The following is a 13,181-nucleotide window of genomic DNA, read 5'->3' as shown; positions in this document are numbered from 1 at the left end:
GAAGTCCAGGCGGGAATGGATAAGTCCCTGTATAATTATCTGCTTGGCCTCAAACGGAAGAAGGGGAAGGATTTTTTTAATCACCCTAAGGAGGCCAAAGCAGGTGGCCGACACCTTAGTAGCCTGTGTATTGAAGGTCAATGACTTATCTAACCATACCCCCAGACTTTTGATGTTGTCTCTGGGGGCAGGAACCGCACCCATGCTCACGGGCCACAACAGCTCCAAAGTGGAAGGGGCTGCCGGACCCAAGAGCAGGAGCTCGGTCTTATCGTCATTGAGCTTCAGACAGGAGCTCACCATCCAGCTCTTACCTCCTCCAAGCACACTGCTAAATTCGGCAGTGATTGAAGACCACTCTTCTGCACAAGGGAAACCACTAGCTGGGTGTCATCCCCATAGGAAATGATGTTAATACCATGCGGACGAACAATCCCAGCCAGCGGTCTCATATATGCATTGAAGAGTGTAGGGCTCAGTGAAGAACCCTGAGGTACTCCACACCCTAGAGGCCTGCTTGCCGAAACGGATGTGCCATCAAAGACCTGGAAGGTTCTGTCAGTTAGAAAAGACTTGAACCAGGCCAGGGCTTCTCCGGACACACCCAGATCGGCGAGACGGTTCACAAGAATTTTATGATGAACCGTATCAAAAGCGGCACTCAGATCGAGGAGGATCACTGCCACTGACCCCCCCCCCCGATCCAAGATCCGCTTCGCCTCCTCTGTCACAGCTAGCAGGGTGGTCTCTGTCCCATGTTTCGGATGGAAGCCCGTCTGGGAAACATCAAGGAGATGGTTTTCCTCGAGAAACTGCATCAAGATGGTGTTAATGTGTTTCTCGAGGATCTTGGCTACCCAAGGGAGCAAAGAGATCGGGTGATAGTTGCTAGGATTGGCTGGGTCAAGGGCAGGTTTTTTCAGCAAGGCCCGTACCATGGCATGCTTCCATGCCAAAGGCACCATCCCACTCAAAATGGAGGAATTCAGCAACTCCATGAGGGTAGGAAGAATGGCTCTGCTGGCCGCAACCAGCGGGCCTGGAGGAGCATGGTCGCACGGAGAGCCGGATTTTATTTGGTGTGCTAGAACCTCTAATGTTTCCAAGTTCAATAGAGGAAAATGATCTAGCTTATTTTGAAAAGGAATTTCAGTGTCCAAGACCGGGGCAGCGCTTTGGATGGATAATTCAGTGACTGGGTCCGAAAGGGAAAGGTAAATTTTGGTGACCTTATGAAAAAAAAAGTTAACCAACTCATTGCAACAAATAGGCCAATCAGGGAGAACCAATCACAATATCAATTTACACAGGGAGCACTTGCACTTTGACAGTGATCAGCAGTAGCAAAGTGCCCAAAGCATCTAAGCTAGCAAAAACAAAATCCAGCACAGGATCAAAAACACAGGAGGTGGAGGCAAAAAGTCAGGGAAAACCACGCCAAGGATGCCAGGTCCAACAGTTTCCCAATGGGGTTCTATATAATTTTTCTGAAGTACTGATACCCTACATGAGAAAAGGTTTTACCTCAGTGGAGTTTTTAACATTTTTAACACAATCTCCAAGTATTCCCCCTGCCTCACTGGAAGTTTTCCTTTCTTGGTATTATTGCACGCTTAAGTACAGCACATGCTTGGCTTCAGCACAAACCACTGGTCTGTACAGCTTGGTGGCAGGAATTTGTTTTTTTGTGTGGCTTAGGGTTTTAATCATACAAAATGGCCCTCAGGGGCACAAGCAGGAAACAATATGGTGTGCCATGCCATTAAATGACTAGTTACCCCCACTTATTCCTGGCTATATGGATGCTATAATTTGAACAGCTATCAATCACAAATGTATTTATTTCAACAGTGCGGCAATGGCTTTTCTGAATATATGAAGTAGGTTTATGTAATGAACAGCATAACAGTGCAAAATATTTACATTTTTCACTACTGTAAGGATGATAGCTTCCCAAAATAAAAAAGTGTTGCATAAACCCAAATAACAAAGTGCTTGCAATTAACTGCCAATGTATCTTAACATTAAGTATAATGTGTTACTAGGTGCAGCATATTTGCGGGCTAGAGGAGAAACTTAATTCCACTCATCCTAATAGAGAAGTCGCCACCGGAAGAAAGACAGACTGTGCTATTAACAGTAGCCATTCCATCTGCCCTAATCAAAGAAATATTGAATGGGTTTTATTCCTTCTTCTAGTGCAATTATGGACTGAGTGTGGTAGACCATAAGTTCAGAAAATGTCAACCACCTTGTCAGTCATCTTCTGTTAATGATGCTATCCCTTCAAAAGGTCATGAGGGCTATCTTCCAGGAGTCTTTCTGTCAACACTTATTATTCAGGAAGTTTATCAAAAGATCATGAGGCCTATCTTCCAGTACTCTTTCTGTCAACACTTGTATTCAGGAGGTTTGTTTGTATGTTTATGTTCCTTCTAATCATCGGAGGTCGTCAGACGTTTTTGAATGTTTATGACAAGACCATCATTGCGGGTGTAGACTGTCCCCATGCATTCTACTGACTCTACTATCTAATCAAGCTCTTGGCTCAACAGTGGGGTTGTTTTCCAAAGAGACATGGTGACTTTATAACAACACTGGTAGTGTAGGGCATTATACATATGAAGCCTTTGGTGTGCCTTATATTTCATCAATGGAAACCCATTTCATGGATTTCAAATATTTGATTCTAGTTATTTCATCCATCTGGCTCTGGTATGGTGGCTACCTCTTTCCAGTCTATTATCTATCAATGGATGCCTTTTTATGCTTCCACTGGTTCTTTCCACCTCAGCAGCCTGTTCATCTAAGTGGAACGGTTATCAGCCTTTGCAGTCCAGCTGTGATGTTGACTAATTCTAATGTGAATAAGTTGCCACAGGGCTAAAGCTTAGGCAAACCGACCAGTGGGCACCCATTTTGTAAATCTAGCAGGGTCTGTACACTGCATATCACTTAATTTGATTTGTTCCAAAGTGTTGTATTTCCTTCTGTTTTTCAGATCTATCCATTCAGGAAGGTGTGCCTCTGTACAATCTGTCTGGTCATATTATGTTGATGATTTATCTTGATTGCTTTGCTGAGTTTTACCTTTGTGATTCTTTGACTATCTGGGTCTCCCTTCGGGTACAAAACATTTACCATCACATTGAATCCATATTTATTTACAGTATTCCAGATTACAAAATTCCTCCCATTGAGCTTCTGTGCTGGTTATTCTAATATGCTGTCACTAGTATTTAATTTATAATGCCATGAAATACTATAAATAAAGCCATATGTGCTTATCTTTCTCCATCATCCGCATCTGCCTAGGCTCTGAAGTGTAAGCTGTATACAATGGTTCTTTAAACAATATTTTGGTCTTCCATTATAACATTTTTGGTGGATCATTAATGGAAAATAGCTTTATCAACGATTATCTCATATGGTACCACATATTGTAATCTGTTCCTGTTTTGGTGAGGCTATATTTGTATCATTATGTTTTTACGTTTAGTATTCGATCATGTGAGTAAAAAAGGATTAAAATATCAAACAAAAAAGTTAATGGAATACGAATTTATACATTTCTCTTTAATATCTTTAACACCAACAGTGCTTCTAAAGCTGCTGTTAGGCAACAGTATGCATGGAATACTGGAGGCAGCTCGTGTTTATGGCAATCTTTCGCAGTACCCGGAGATTCGTGACTTCATCGTTCAGAAAAATGGTAAGCTACAAAAAAATGCATGCTTCATAACAGTCATGAACTATTAAACCCAACAAGGCCTCATTTAAACTTAGGGCCACTCGTGAAGGACCTGGGATACTGGGGCAGCTGGAGGCTGGACTGGTAGACCCTGGAGGCGATGGAGGCAATGAACTGCCGATAGCAATAACAATGAAATGTACATAGGGCATGATGATCTGGGAGTGGTGGCATTCCACTCTACCTAGTGGATTGGCAGACCTGCACAGACATGCCACTTTTCCTTTGGATATTTGTTTAAACATCACTAGTGTTCTGAAAGTATACCAAGATGTCTACTCGGTTAATTGTATATATGGAAATACCACTAAAAATATGCTTTTAAAAAGGTGTGTTTCTGCCACCAGAGCCATGACTGACCACTTAATTTAAAGTTCTGCATAGACTCCCATGCTTTTATCTTTCCCTGTCATCAGGCTGAAAATACCCAGCACTATAATTTCCAGTAATATTTATTTTAGTAAAGGAGCAGTCCTGTTGTAAAGAAACTCAATGTCAGGATCTAAACCAAACTTTAAGCCTCCACCGAAGGCCTAAACATAAGTTTATAACATATAATCTTTATCACTTTTCTGCTTACCAAAGTTTGACTCAAAAATAATGGCTATGACGTGTTTCTTGGAGCTATTGATTCCTGCAAAACATTTTCCTTGTCAGTTCCACTCATTAAGGGGCTTTTCAGACAATGGCAATGGCAGCTTCCGCAATCTTTGATGCAGCAGACCATTTAGTTGTTTCAGGGCCATGGAAGTGGCACCAGCAGACATTGCATGGGACAACAGGGCCACCAGTCGTCCCAACGTCTCCACTGCTGTAATGGCTGCCAAGCCATTTTAGCTTATCCTTCACATCTGACACATAGGTCTTACAAATTGTTCAAAGGAACTGTGCCCAATCTTTCACTTCCTCCCAACCCCACCTTCCTTCTGCACCAGAATGATTTTCACAGGAGCATCTCTGTCCATCCTACTGCAGGAGGTACAACTCTTGCTCTGCCATCAAGCAGGTATCCGACTTGGAGAGAAATGGGAGCTGTTATTCATGCTACTTTCTCATTCTGAAAAAGGCCTATCCTAGACACTCAGCAACTATATGCCTTTTCCTGGGAAATACAAATTCAAAATGCTCACAGATTCTATCTACCACGGACTTGGGAGACTGGATGGTATCCCTTGATTTGCAGGACATGTATTTTCGTATACCCATCCTTCCATCCCAGAGGCATTACCTGTGGTTTAGGGTGAAACCTTTCAATTTGCTATGCTCTCCTTGGGACTCACCTCGGTTATTCACGAAAATGGTCATAGTGATTGCGGCCCATTTTCCCAGGCCAGGATCTTCTGTATTTTCATACTGGAATTTGGGTTCACTGCTGTCATTTGTCAGCTACCTTCGGATGGCAGCAGAACCCTCAACATTGTTCAGTTTCACAGTTAACAAGCTGAAGTCCCACCTGATTCCCTCTCAGAATCTTTTATTCATTGGGGTCATACTGGCCTTCCTCCACCGCAGTGAGCCCGGGAAATTCAGGTTATGACCCTGATGTTAAGGTTCGGTCCAGAGCCTCTGTGAGGATGATTTGAGGCTGCTTGGTCCCCTAGCTTCCTGCATCCTCCTTACCAGCAATTCCAAATGGCTCATGCAGGCTCTGCAATGGAAACTGACGTTCTAGTGGGCTCAGTATCCAGAATGACTCTCCAACTCTATTCAGATCTCCATGCATCTGGCCCAAGATGGTGGTGACTGACTGATATCATTCAGTCCTACAGTAGACTGCACTTCCTTCCTACCCAGAGCTCAAAGTTGTGACGGAATGAATGAATGACTGAATGGCTTTTATATAACGCTCAGCTACTTTATGAGTGTCCATTGCTAGGCATCAAGAACGGATCAAAAGGTGGCCGCATCTGTCAGGTATCCCCAATCCCTAAAGTTTGAACAGATATGTTTCCAGTGCTTTCTTAAAAGTTGCTTCATCAGTGATTGATCTCAGATGGCCGGGCATCTGATTCCATATGCTTGCTGCCATAACCGTAAAGTGGGAACCCCTTCTCCATTGTTTTTTTAAACGGGCCACTGTTAATAGGCCAGCATTACTAGAGCACAGGGTCTAGTAACTCTCTTGATCCTCTCAATCAAGTAGGATGGACCATTGTTGTGGAGGGCTTGGTGGCTCAATGTCAGGGTTTTAAACATTATGCACTTGCGAACTGGTAGCCAGTGTAGTTTCTCACGGAAGTGAGATACAGAAGAGTGTTTGGGTAACTTGAAGAATAGGCCGACCTCCATGTCTGTACCACTTGCTGACACTGAACTAAGTAATCTGGTAGACACAGGTACAAAACATTGATGTAGTCCCTCATACATGAGCAGGATCTGTTTTTTTTCCACGTATGGTATGACCTTGATGCCAAAGGATTTGACCCGAAATGCCAATGGGGTCATATATATATTAAAGAGAGTAGGACTCAGGGCAGAGGCTTCAGGGACACCCATTTCAAAGGTTTAGCTCTGGAGGAGAAGGGCTTCATCCATACTACCTGCTCTCAATTCTCTAGAAAGGAGCCCAGCCAGCCTAAGGCTGATCCAATCATCCCCAGGTGTTTCAGCATACATAGCAAAATGCTTTAATCCACTGTTTCATATGCTGCTAACACGTTCCGCAGCACCAGAGCTACATTGAGTCCTGAATCAAGGTTGGTCTTAATTGATTCAGAGACCTCTAATAGCACCTTCTCCATGTTGCGTCGTACTCTGAAGCCGAATTGTGGCGAGTGTAGTAGCTTGTTTTCTGCCAGAAAAGTGGTGAGCTGGCGGTTTACCATTTTTCCCAGAATAGGGGCGGCTGCTGGTAGTAGTGAGACTGGTCTAAAGTTAGCGAGCACTTCAGAATCTGCATTTGCCTTTTTGAGAAAGGGGATAATGTTTTCCCTCTTCCAGGAATCTGGTTAGACACTTGAATGGATCGAAACAGAGAATATCTCCTGGTAAGTTGGAGCAATATTGTCTGCTATAGCCTTCAGCATATGAGGTGGAAAAGGGTCATCATGGGATCCTGAACTGCAGTTTGCAAAATGCGTCTTCACCTCCTCCATCGTGGGTGCTAGGAAATGCATCCGCTTTGTTACCGCTTTGGCCTTGCTATGTCGTCTGGTCCTGGAGCATGATCCAGATTATGAACCTCCATGTTTGCCTGAATTTTGGAGATCTTATTTTCAAAGAAGTCACAAAGTCTTGAGCATAGGGCTTGATTGGTCGGAGGGGCAGGCCATAATTTTTGGATCCATGAAGTAAGAGACTATCTTAAAGATCTCCTTCACATTGTTATCAGCCTCTTTAATACATTGGGAGTAAAAAGAGCATTGAGCTCATTTTATGTTTGTATGATATGCATTGAGATACAGTTTATAGCGTGTTTTGTCTGCCTCCTGGCTCTTTCCAGCCTTTTACATAAAGCTCTCTCCAGGGCTACTTCTTGAGAAAAACAGCGGGCCGAAGAGGCCGTAAATCCCTTTTGAGAGGCCCTCCTTGGTGCCACTGGATCGGCTGCTTTCAAGATCCATGTCCTGATAGCTCTGTGCCCTTGCCCGAGAGCATTGGTCTAAACTCATCTAGGAACCTCTTACGGTCTGGTAAAGATACCTTGTTCCATGACCTTTTCCCTCGCTCATGTTGGGATAATCTACTTTCCTTAGGACATGCAAAGGCCAGAAAAACAGGAGTAAGAAATGATCCTACCAGATCATCTGCTCAGGGCTTTCCCACAGTACCACTATATTAGACAGAATACTGTCAATGGCATTGCCTGCCGTATGCCTGGGGTCTGTATCAGCTCGTGTTAGGTTGAGTTAAACTAGGGATTCCAAAAAGTGAATAGACAGTGGATCGTCTGAGAAAAAGACTATTTGGTGTTGGGAGAAATAATAATGGTGAGGGCTTCTGCTCCCTTTAGCTCCTCTAGCATAAATGTCTAGCACTTGAATGCCTTCCTATATACAATGGCCACCCCCCACCACCTTTTGCCCACCCTGTCTGCATGCACACAAGTAGTTGTCAGAAATGGCTAACTACAGATCAGGGCATGAGTCCTTGCTCATCTATGTATCAGTAGTAGCTGAGGGGTAATCTAGGGGAGGTGGAGATTATAGACTTCAAGTCTCCAGTAGTGAGCTGGCTCCACATCAGTCGTCTTGGCTTAATGTCTCTGGAGGTGGTTGAAGTTGCAAACGTCTTTCTAATAGCCAACTACCTGACAGAATCTTTGAATGCAAGATTGGATGAATTGAATGGACGTCATCTGACAGATTTCAAGTGATATCTGACTGACTGACTGATGTATTTGTAAAGCGCTCGATTGCCGAGGCGTCTTGGCGCTAAGATAGGTTCATACTACTCCAGATGTTTTCATTATTCAAGACTGCTAAAGAAATAGCCAGGTCTTAGCCTGTTTCCTAAAGATGTTCCTGTTGGATTGCAGTCTCAGCTGTGGGGGGAGGGCATTCCACAGCTTTGTAGCTAGATGAGGGAAGCTCTTACCACCCCATCTAGCCTTTTTTATTCTAGGCACGAGTACCAGCCCTGTGTTAGCGGATCTCAAGCTACGCAGAGGTTTGTACCAGGAGAATAGTTTTTGGATGTCAATAGCACAACCTCCATATAACGCCTTGTGCACTAGGCAGAGGGCTTTGAATTTTACTCTTTCAGGTATGGTAATCCAGTGGAGCTGTCTGATGCTGGCAGACGTGGGATGGTATTCAGGAAGAGTGAGCAACACACGGGCTGCCGTATTCTGCATTCTGAAGTTGCACAGTGTGTATTTGATCAGTGGGGAGAGCCCTGGCTAGGTCTTTTCACCACCATCGAGAATACACAGTATCAGCAGTTTTGCTCATTGGAGTTTATTTGACAGCACTCATTAGCTGATGCATCCGGTTTGAATGGAACAAGGGACTCCTATTTGCCGTCCCACCACAACCTCTCCTACCCTGAGTTCTGATTAAGCTCAAGAATGATTGAACCCAAGTCATGCTAATTGCTGCGGACTGTGTAAGGAGAGTGTGGTGAATGGAACTTCAGAGCATGAGCATCTGTCTTCTGATCAGGCTAACACTTTGGGTGGATCTCCTATCTCAACAACTGGGCTACATCTTTCTGAAATTCCACAATTACACATCCATTTGTGGTAACAAATGACTTAATTTGAAGTGCTGACCGAAGTGGTGTTTGTCATCCTTACTGCCGGCCACCCTTCCACAAAATCCATCTTTGCCTGGGTACTGGACGAAGTAATTGGGTGGTTTTGAAAAACCAACCACACTTGCATGCTAAACTTTCAGATATTGTTATGTTATGTGTAAAGTGCACTGTCACCCGTGAGTGTATCCTAGCACTGAGCAGGTGTGTGCACCTAGCCCTGCCTATAGTAGGTTGATTAATTGCAGAGCCATATCTTCAGCTTCTTACAGAATTCAAGAAGAGAGGAGAAGGCTCTGAAGCGGAGTGGGAGGATATTCAACTCTTTAGAAGCAACGCATGTGAATGCCTGTCCTCCTGATCTGGTTGTGTTTATGGTTGGGATGTATTCGAGTAGGAGTATTATAAAGCATTGGTTTGACACATATGCTCCCTTACAAATCATTTGTTATGCCCAGTGAGATCTTAACTTGGTCTTGACGTTTTTTATGTAGACGCCCTTCAAGCCTATGAAAAGTTTCTTGCTGCATCTCTTGACCCTCAAAACTATCTTTTTTGTTGTGATTATATTAGCTGGTCACATCAGTGAACTGCAGGCACTTTTGGTGCAGCTACCCTACACCACTGCCTATCTGGACAAATGTGTGCGAAGGACCGGGGCAGCCTTCTTACTAAAGGTTGTGACTCACTTCCACATTGGGCAATCGATCACTCTCCCAGCAGTCTTTGCTGCCCCTCACACCTTGAAAGAGAGAGCAGGAGAGGATCCCAAAAGTATTGACTTTTTATAACAATTGGACCAACACCCATCCAACGGATGATCAATTGCTTGATTTTGAGGTTTTCTGCAGTGAACAAAGCCAAAGCTGTGGAGAAGACCCTTTCTAGGTGGATAAGCCTTTACATCAAGATCTTCTACTGGCTAAGAAATAGCCTCCTGAGAGTCCATTGTTCCAGGGCCAAGGCTTCCACGACAGCATTGGCAAGAGACGGGGCTATCCTTGATATTTTCCAGGCTGGGACATAGGCGTCAGTGCATAGGTTCAAAAACCACTACTGCCTTAGCAGCCAGGTCCAACTGCAAAGACAATTTGCCCGCTCTGTTCAGCAGGACTTTGATTTGAGTCCACTCCACAAAACCTCCTCCTTTGAGAGGTACTGTTTTGGTGTCTATTCTATAGGTGAGGAATATGCAGTTGGGAGTATCCATTAAACAATCAATTTACTTACCTCTGGTAACGATCTTTCTGGTGGATACTCTACCTAACTGCAGATTTCTCACTGCCCTCCCAAACCCCCCACTTTGTAGAGTGGCCTCTTTTTAACATGTGAAAAGGTCCAAACTTAGCAATCAGCACACTGTCACAAACAATTGTTTTATGTCTGAGGGCACAAACATGGAAAAGAAAATGATCTGACATGAGCGTCTATGGATTGGTGTGTCGAGGGCAGTACAGATTGAGTACAATGCTGCATGAGTGGTGGTTCAACAATAGGAATACTCTAGTTGCAGTTACATTTTGACTGCTCCTTCACAAACATTCGTGATAGTTGCATCTCTAAATGGCTGGAGATCTCACGTGAGCAATCTTCATGACTCTTGGGTTGTGCTTCACTGGGGAAGAAATAAAACATTTTGGACTACATTTATCATGCACTGAAGTATTTCCTACTAGTTATCAATACAATTCCTTGCCTTCGCACAATCCCAACATGTCCACCATGTAGTAGATATGCAAGCATGAAGCGATGACACCCATTGTTCTCTTCCAGGATGTTCAGATCATTTGGCATTGAGTGAGAGACATCCAGCTTAGGGTGATACATCTGCCAGGTCTTCAAAATATGAGAAGAGACAAGTTAAGTCATAAGTTGGCAGAATTGGGTCTTAAACAACAAAGTGCTGGATGTCATCTTCTCATGCGGGCATCAGGCAGAAGTTGATCAATGTCCACTTATGCCTCCATGTTTATGGAGCCAAGATCATTGGATAATGCAATTTTGATTACTTCTCCATGCTTTTGTTCCGATCCCTCCACTTCCCAAGTTGATCAACAAGTTCAGATTCAGATACTAGAAAGTTGATCTAATTGCTATAGACCAGTGACACCAGTGATGATATCCATATCTTCTGCATATGCCTCTAATCCCTCATAAAAGACATCCCAGTCTTCTCCTCAGAATGTTAACCCTAATCTTCCATCCCAGCTTTCCATCGCTGAACATGAGTGTCTGGCTTCTAAGTTCTTACCCTGTTGACACTTGAATTTTACAGACGATTATATGGCCATTTTCAGGGACGTGGAACATTTTTCGTTTAGATCGTTTTTCATTTGAATCCCACTTTCCCTGTCAAATGGTTGTTGCATAGCCTGTATTTTAAGAAGCGTTTACGATACTATCTAGAGAAGACCAAATAAATGTATTACTACAAACTAATCTTTGTTCAAACAGACACACCCTAGGTGAATAGTGTTCTGTATTGTCATTTGCTAGTATGCATTCATATATTATGGCCAGGGCTCCCTCAAGAAAAGAAAAAAAGCTACTGTTGCTCAGATGAGAAATGTCCCCTCTGCTGACGTTTGTAAGGCTAAGGCTGCCACTTTGAAGTTGGCCTGTAGCTTTATAAAGGATTATTATTTGGACTTTATGTAGGTGGGTCAGACTTTGCTACGCAGTTAAATTGCATGCCACTAAACACTGCAGCAGTGATCGTGCTTTGTTGATTGGGTTCGCTTGCTACCCTATTCTACCTTTTAGGAATATCATGGACATTCCCATGGTAAAAAAAAGAGATGGGACTTTAAAATGTAATTCTTTACCACGGGGATACTATTTGAATCCATAAAAGCCCTAGCCACCTCCCACTTGTGAGAGCAGGGCTTTTGAATTGATTGCTATGATTTTATTATCATACCGTTTCTCTGCTCCTGAAAAGAACTGCATAACTGACACCCTGCTGGACATTGCAGTATAGGTAAGTCAACAAAGTTGTTGAAAGGGAACGGGGTTAATTTGCACTGTTTTACCATGTTTTGCTTTAGGACACGCATGTCTGCTTTTATTTTTACTGGTATTTTGCATTGGTGTTTTCATCTAGATGTGCTGATGGATTTACAATTAGGCTCATTGGCTAGAATAAAATGTTGCTTAAATGGCAATTTTTCTGATCATTCAGTTGAATTTGGAAAATATTACATGTTGTGAAACTGTGTGTGGCAGATATATTCTACCTTTGTTAATTCAGAGGGAAAAATCATGGTGAAGATGGTTACAAGTAAGTAACTTTTAATTTTGCTTGAATTTTCCATTGCAGCAAGCTTGGTAAGGTTTCTGTTAGTTAAGCTCATGAAACATCTTGATGGGTGTTTGGGTTTGTGAGCAAGTGAAAAATAGTAAGGTCTACCACCTGGCACTGACACCCATAGGATCAAAGTGAGAAATATTTTTTTAAACAAGGTCACCAAGTTGTACTACCAACAATTATTCAACATATTCTCTTCACGCAGCAGGAGTCTTAGCTAATGGACAAGCCATTTGAGTCATTGACCACCTTAAACTAGTTGCTGTCTTGGAAAAACACTGTAATGATAGGCATGACATCTTCCAAAAGTCTGGGCTATACACCATTCTTATAAAGAAAAACTGTGATTAGAGCACCTGTGCAGGGGGACTGACTTTGATCAAGAACAGTGGAAAAAAATTATTGGGTACTTTTCTTTACCATAAAATAAAGCCATGACATAAAGTAACACTTAACAAAAAAGAGTATGCTGTTCCTCAAAGGTGATCAAAATTAACAAGAAGTAAAAAGAAGAGAGAGATATATAAATGTAAGTAGGAAAAGTAACACTCCGCAACACCCAGAACCCAAGTAATGGGTCTGGTGGGGAACAGGGGGGGAGTGGAAAAGGGGGAAGTCCTTCCTTCAGAACTAGGGGCCTCACACACCCAGCCAGCTAGGTATCATGCTTCATCATTGGGCCTGCTCCTCGTTGGGTTTGCGCTGCAATACCCAATGGGCACCCAATGAGGGGCTCTTTGGCGGAGATCTTTTGTTCCTTGCCATTTGTTGTGGTGTGGGTGAGGGGCCTAGAATAGTGTTGGTGTGAGTGAAAAGTGTGGGATAAAGTGAGAGTTAAAACAGGTTAGGTGAATCAAAAATAATTGTATTCACTTGGTTCCTACCTGATTAAAAACAAAATGAGAGGCGGCCTTATCCAACTAAATGAAC

The 13,181-nt window shown here is 43.2% G+C and overlaps 1 protein-coding gene across 3 annotated transcripts in view; it reads left to right on the top strand.

Moving 5' to 3' along the window:
- Positions 1-13,181, top strand: part of ARMC2 (armadillo repeat containing 2) — a 397,692-nt gene that overhangs the window by 337,579 nt on the left and 46,932 nt on the right. For all 3 annotated transcript variants that reach the window (XM_078646857.1, XM_078646858.1, XM_078646859.1), the window contains one exon: positions 3,599-3,712. In XM_078646857.1, the coding sequence (XP_078502983.1) occupies positions 3,599-3,712 (114 nt within the window). The remainder of the gene's footprint in view (positions 1-3,598; positions 3,713-13,181) is intronic.

Source organism: Lissotriton helveticus, chromosome 6 (assembly GCF_964261635.1).
Source record: "Lissotriton helveticus chromosome 6, aLisHel1.1, whole genome shotgun sequence".
In the NCBI taxonomy this organism is placed as follows: domain Eukaryota; kingdom Metazoa; phylum Chordata; class Amphibia; order Caudata; family Salamandridae; genus Lissotriton; species Lissotriton helveticus.
Note: the sequence above shows the minus strand (reverse complement) of the source record. Positions and strands in the feature narration are given on the sequence as shown.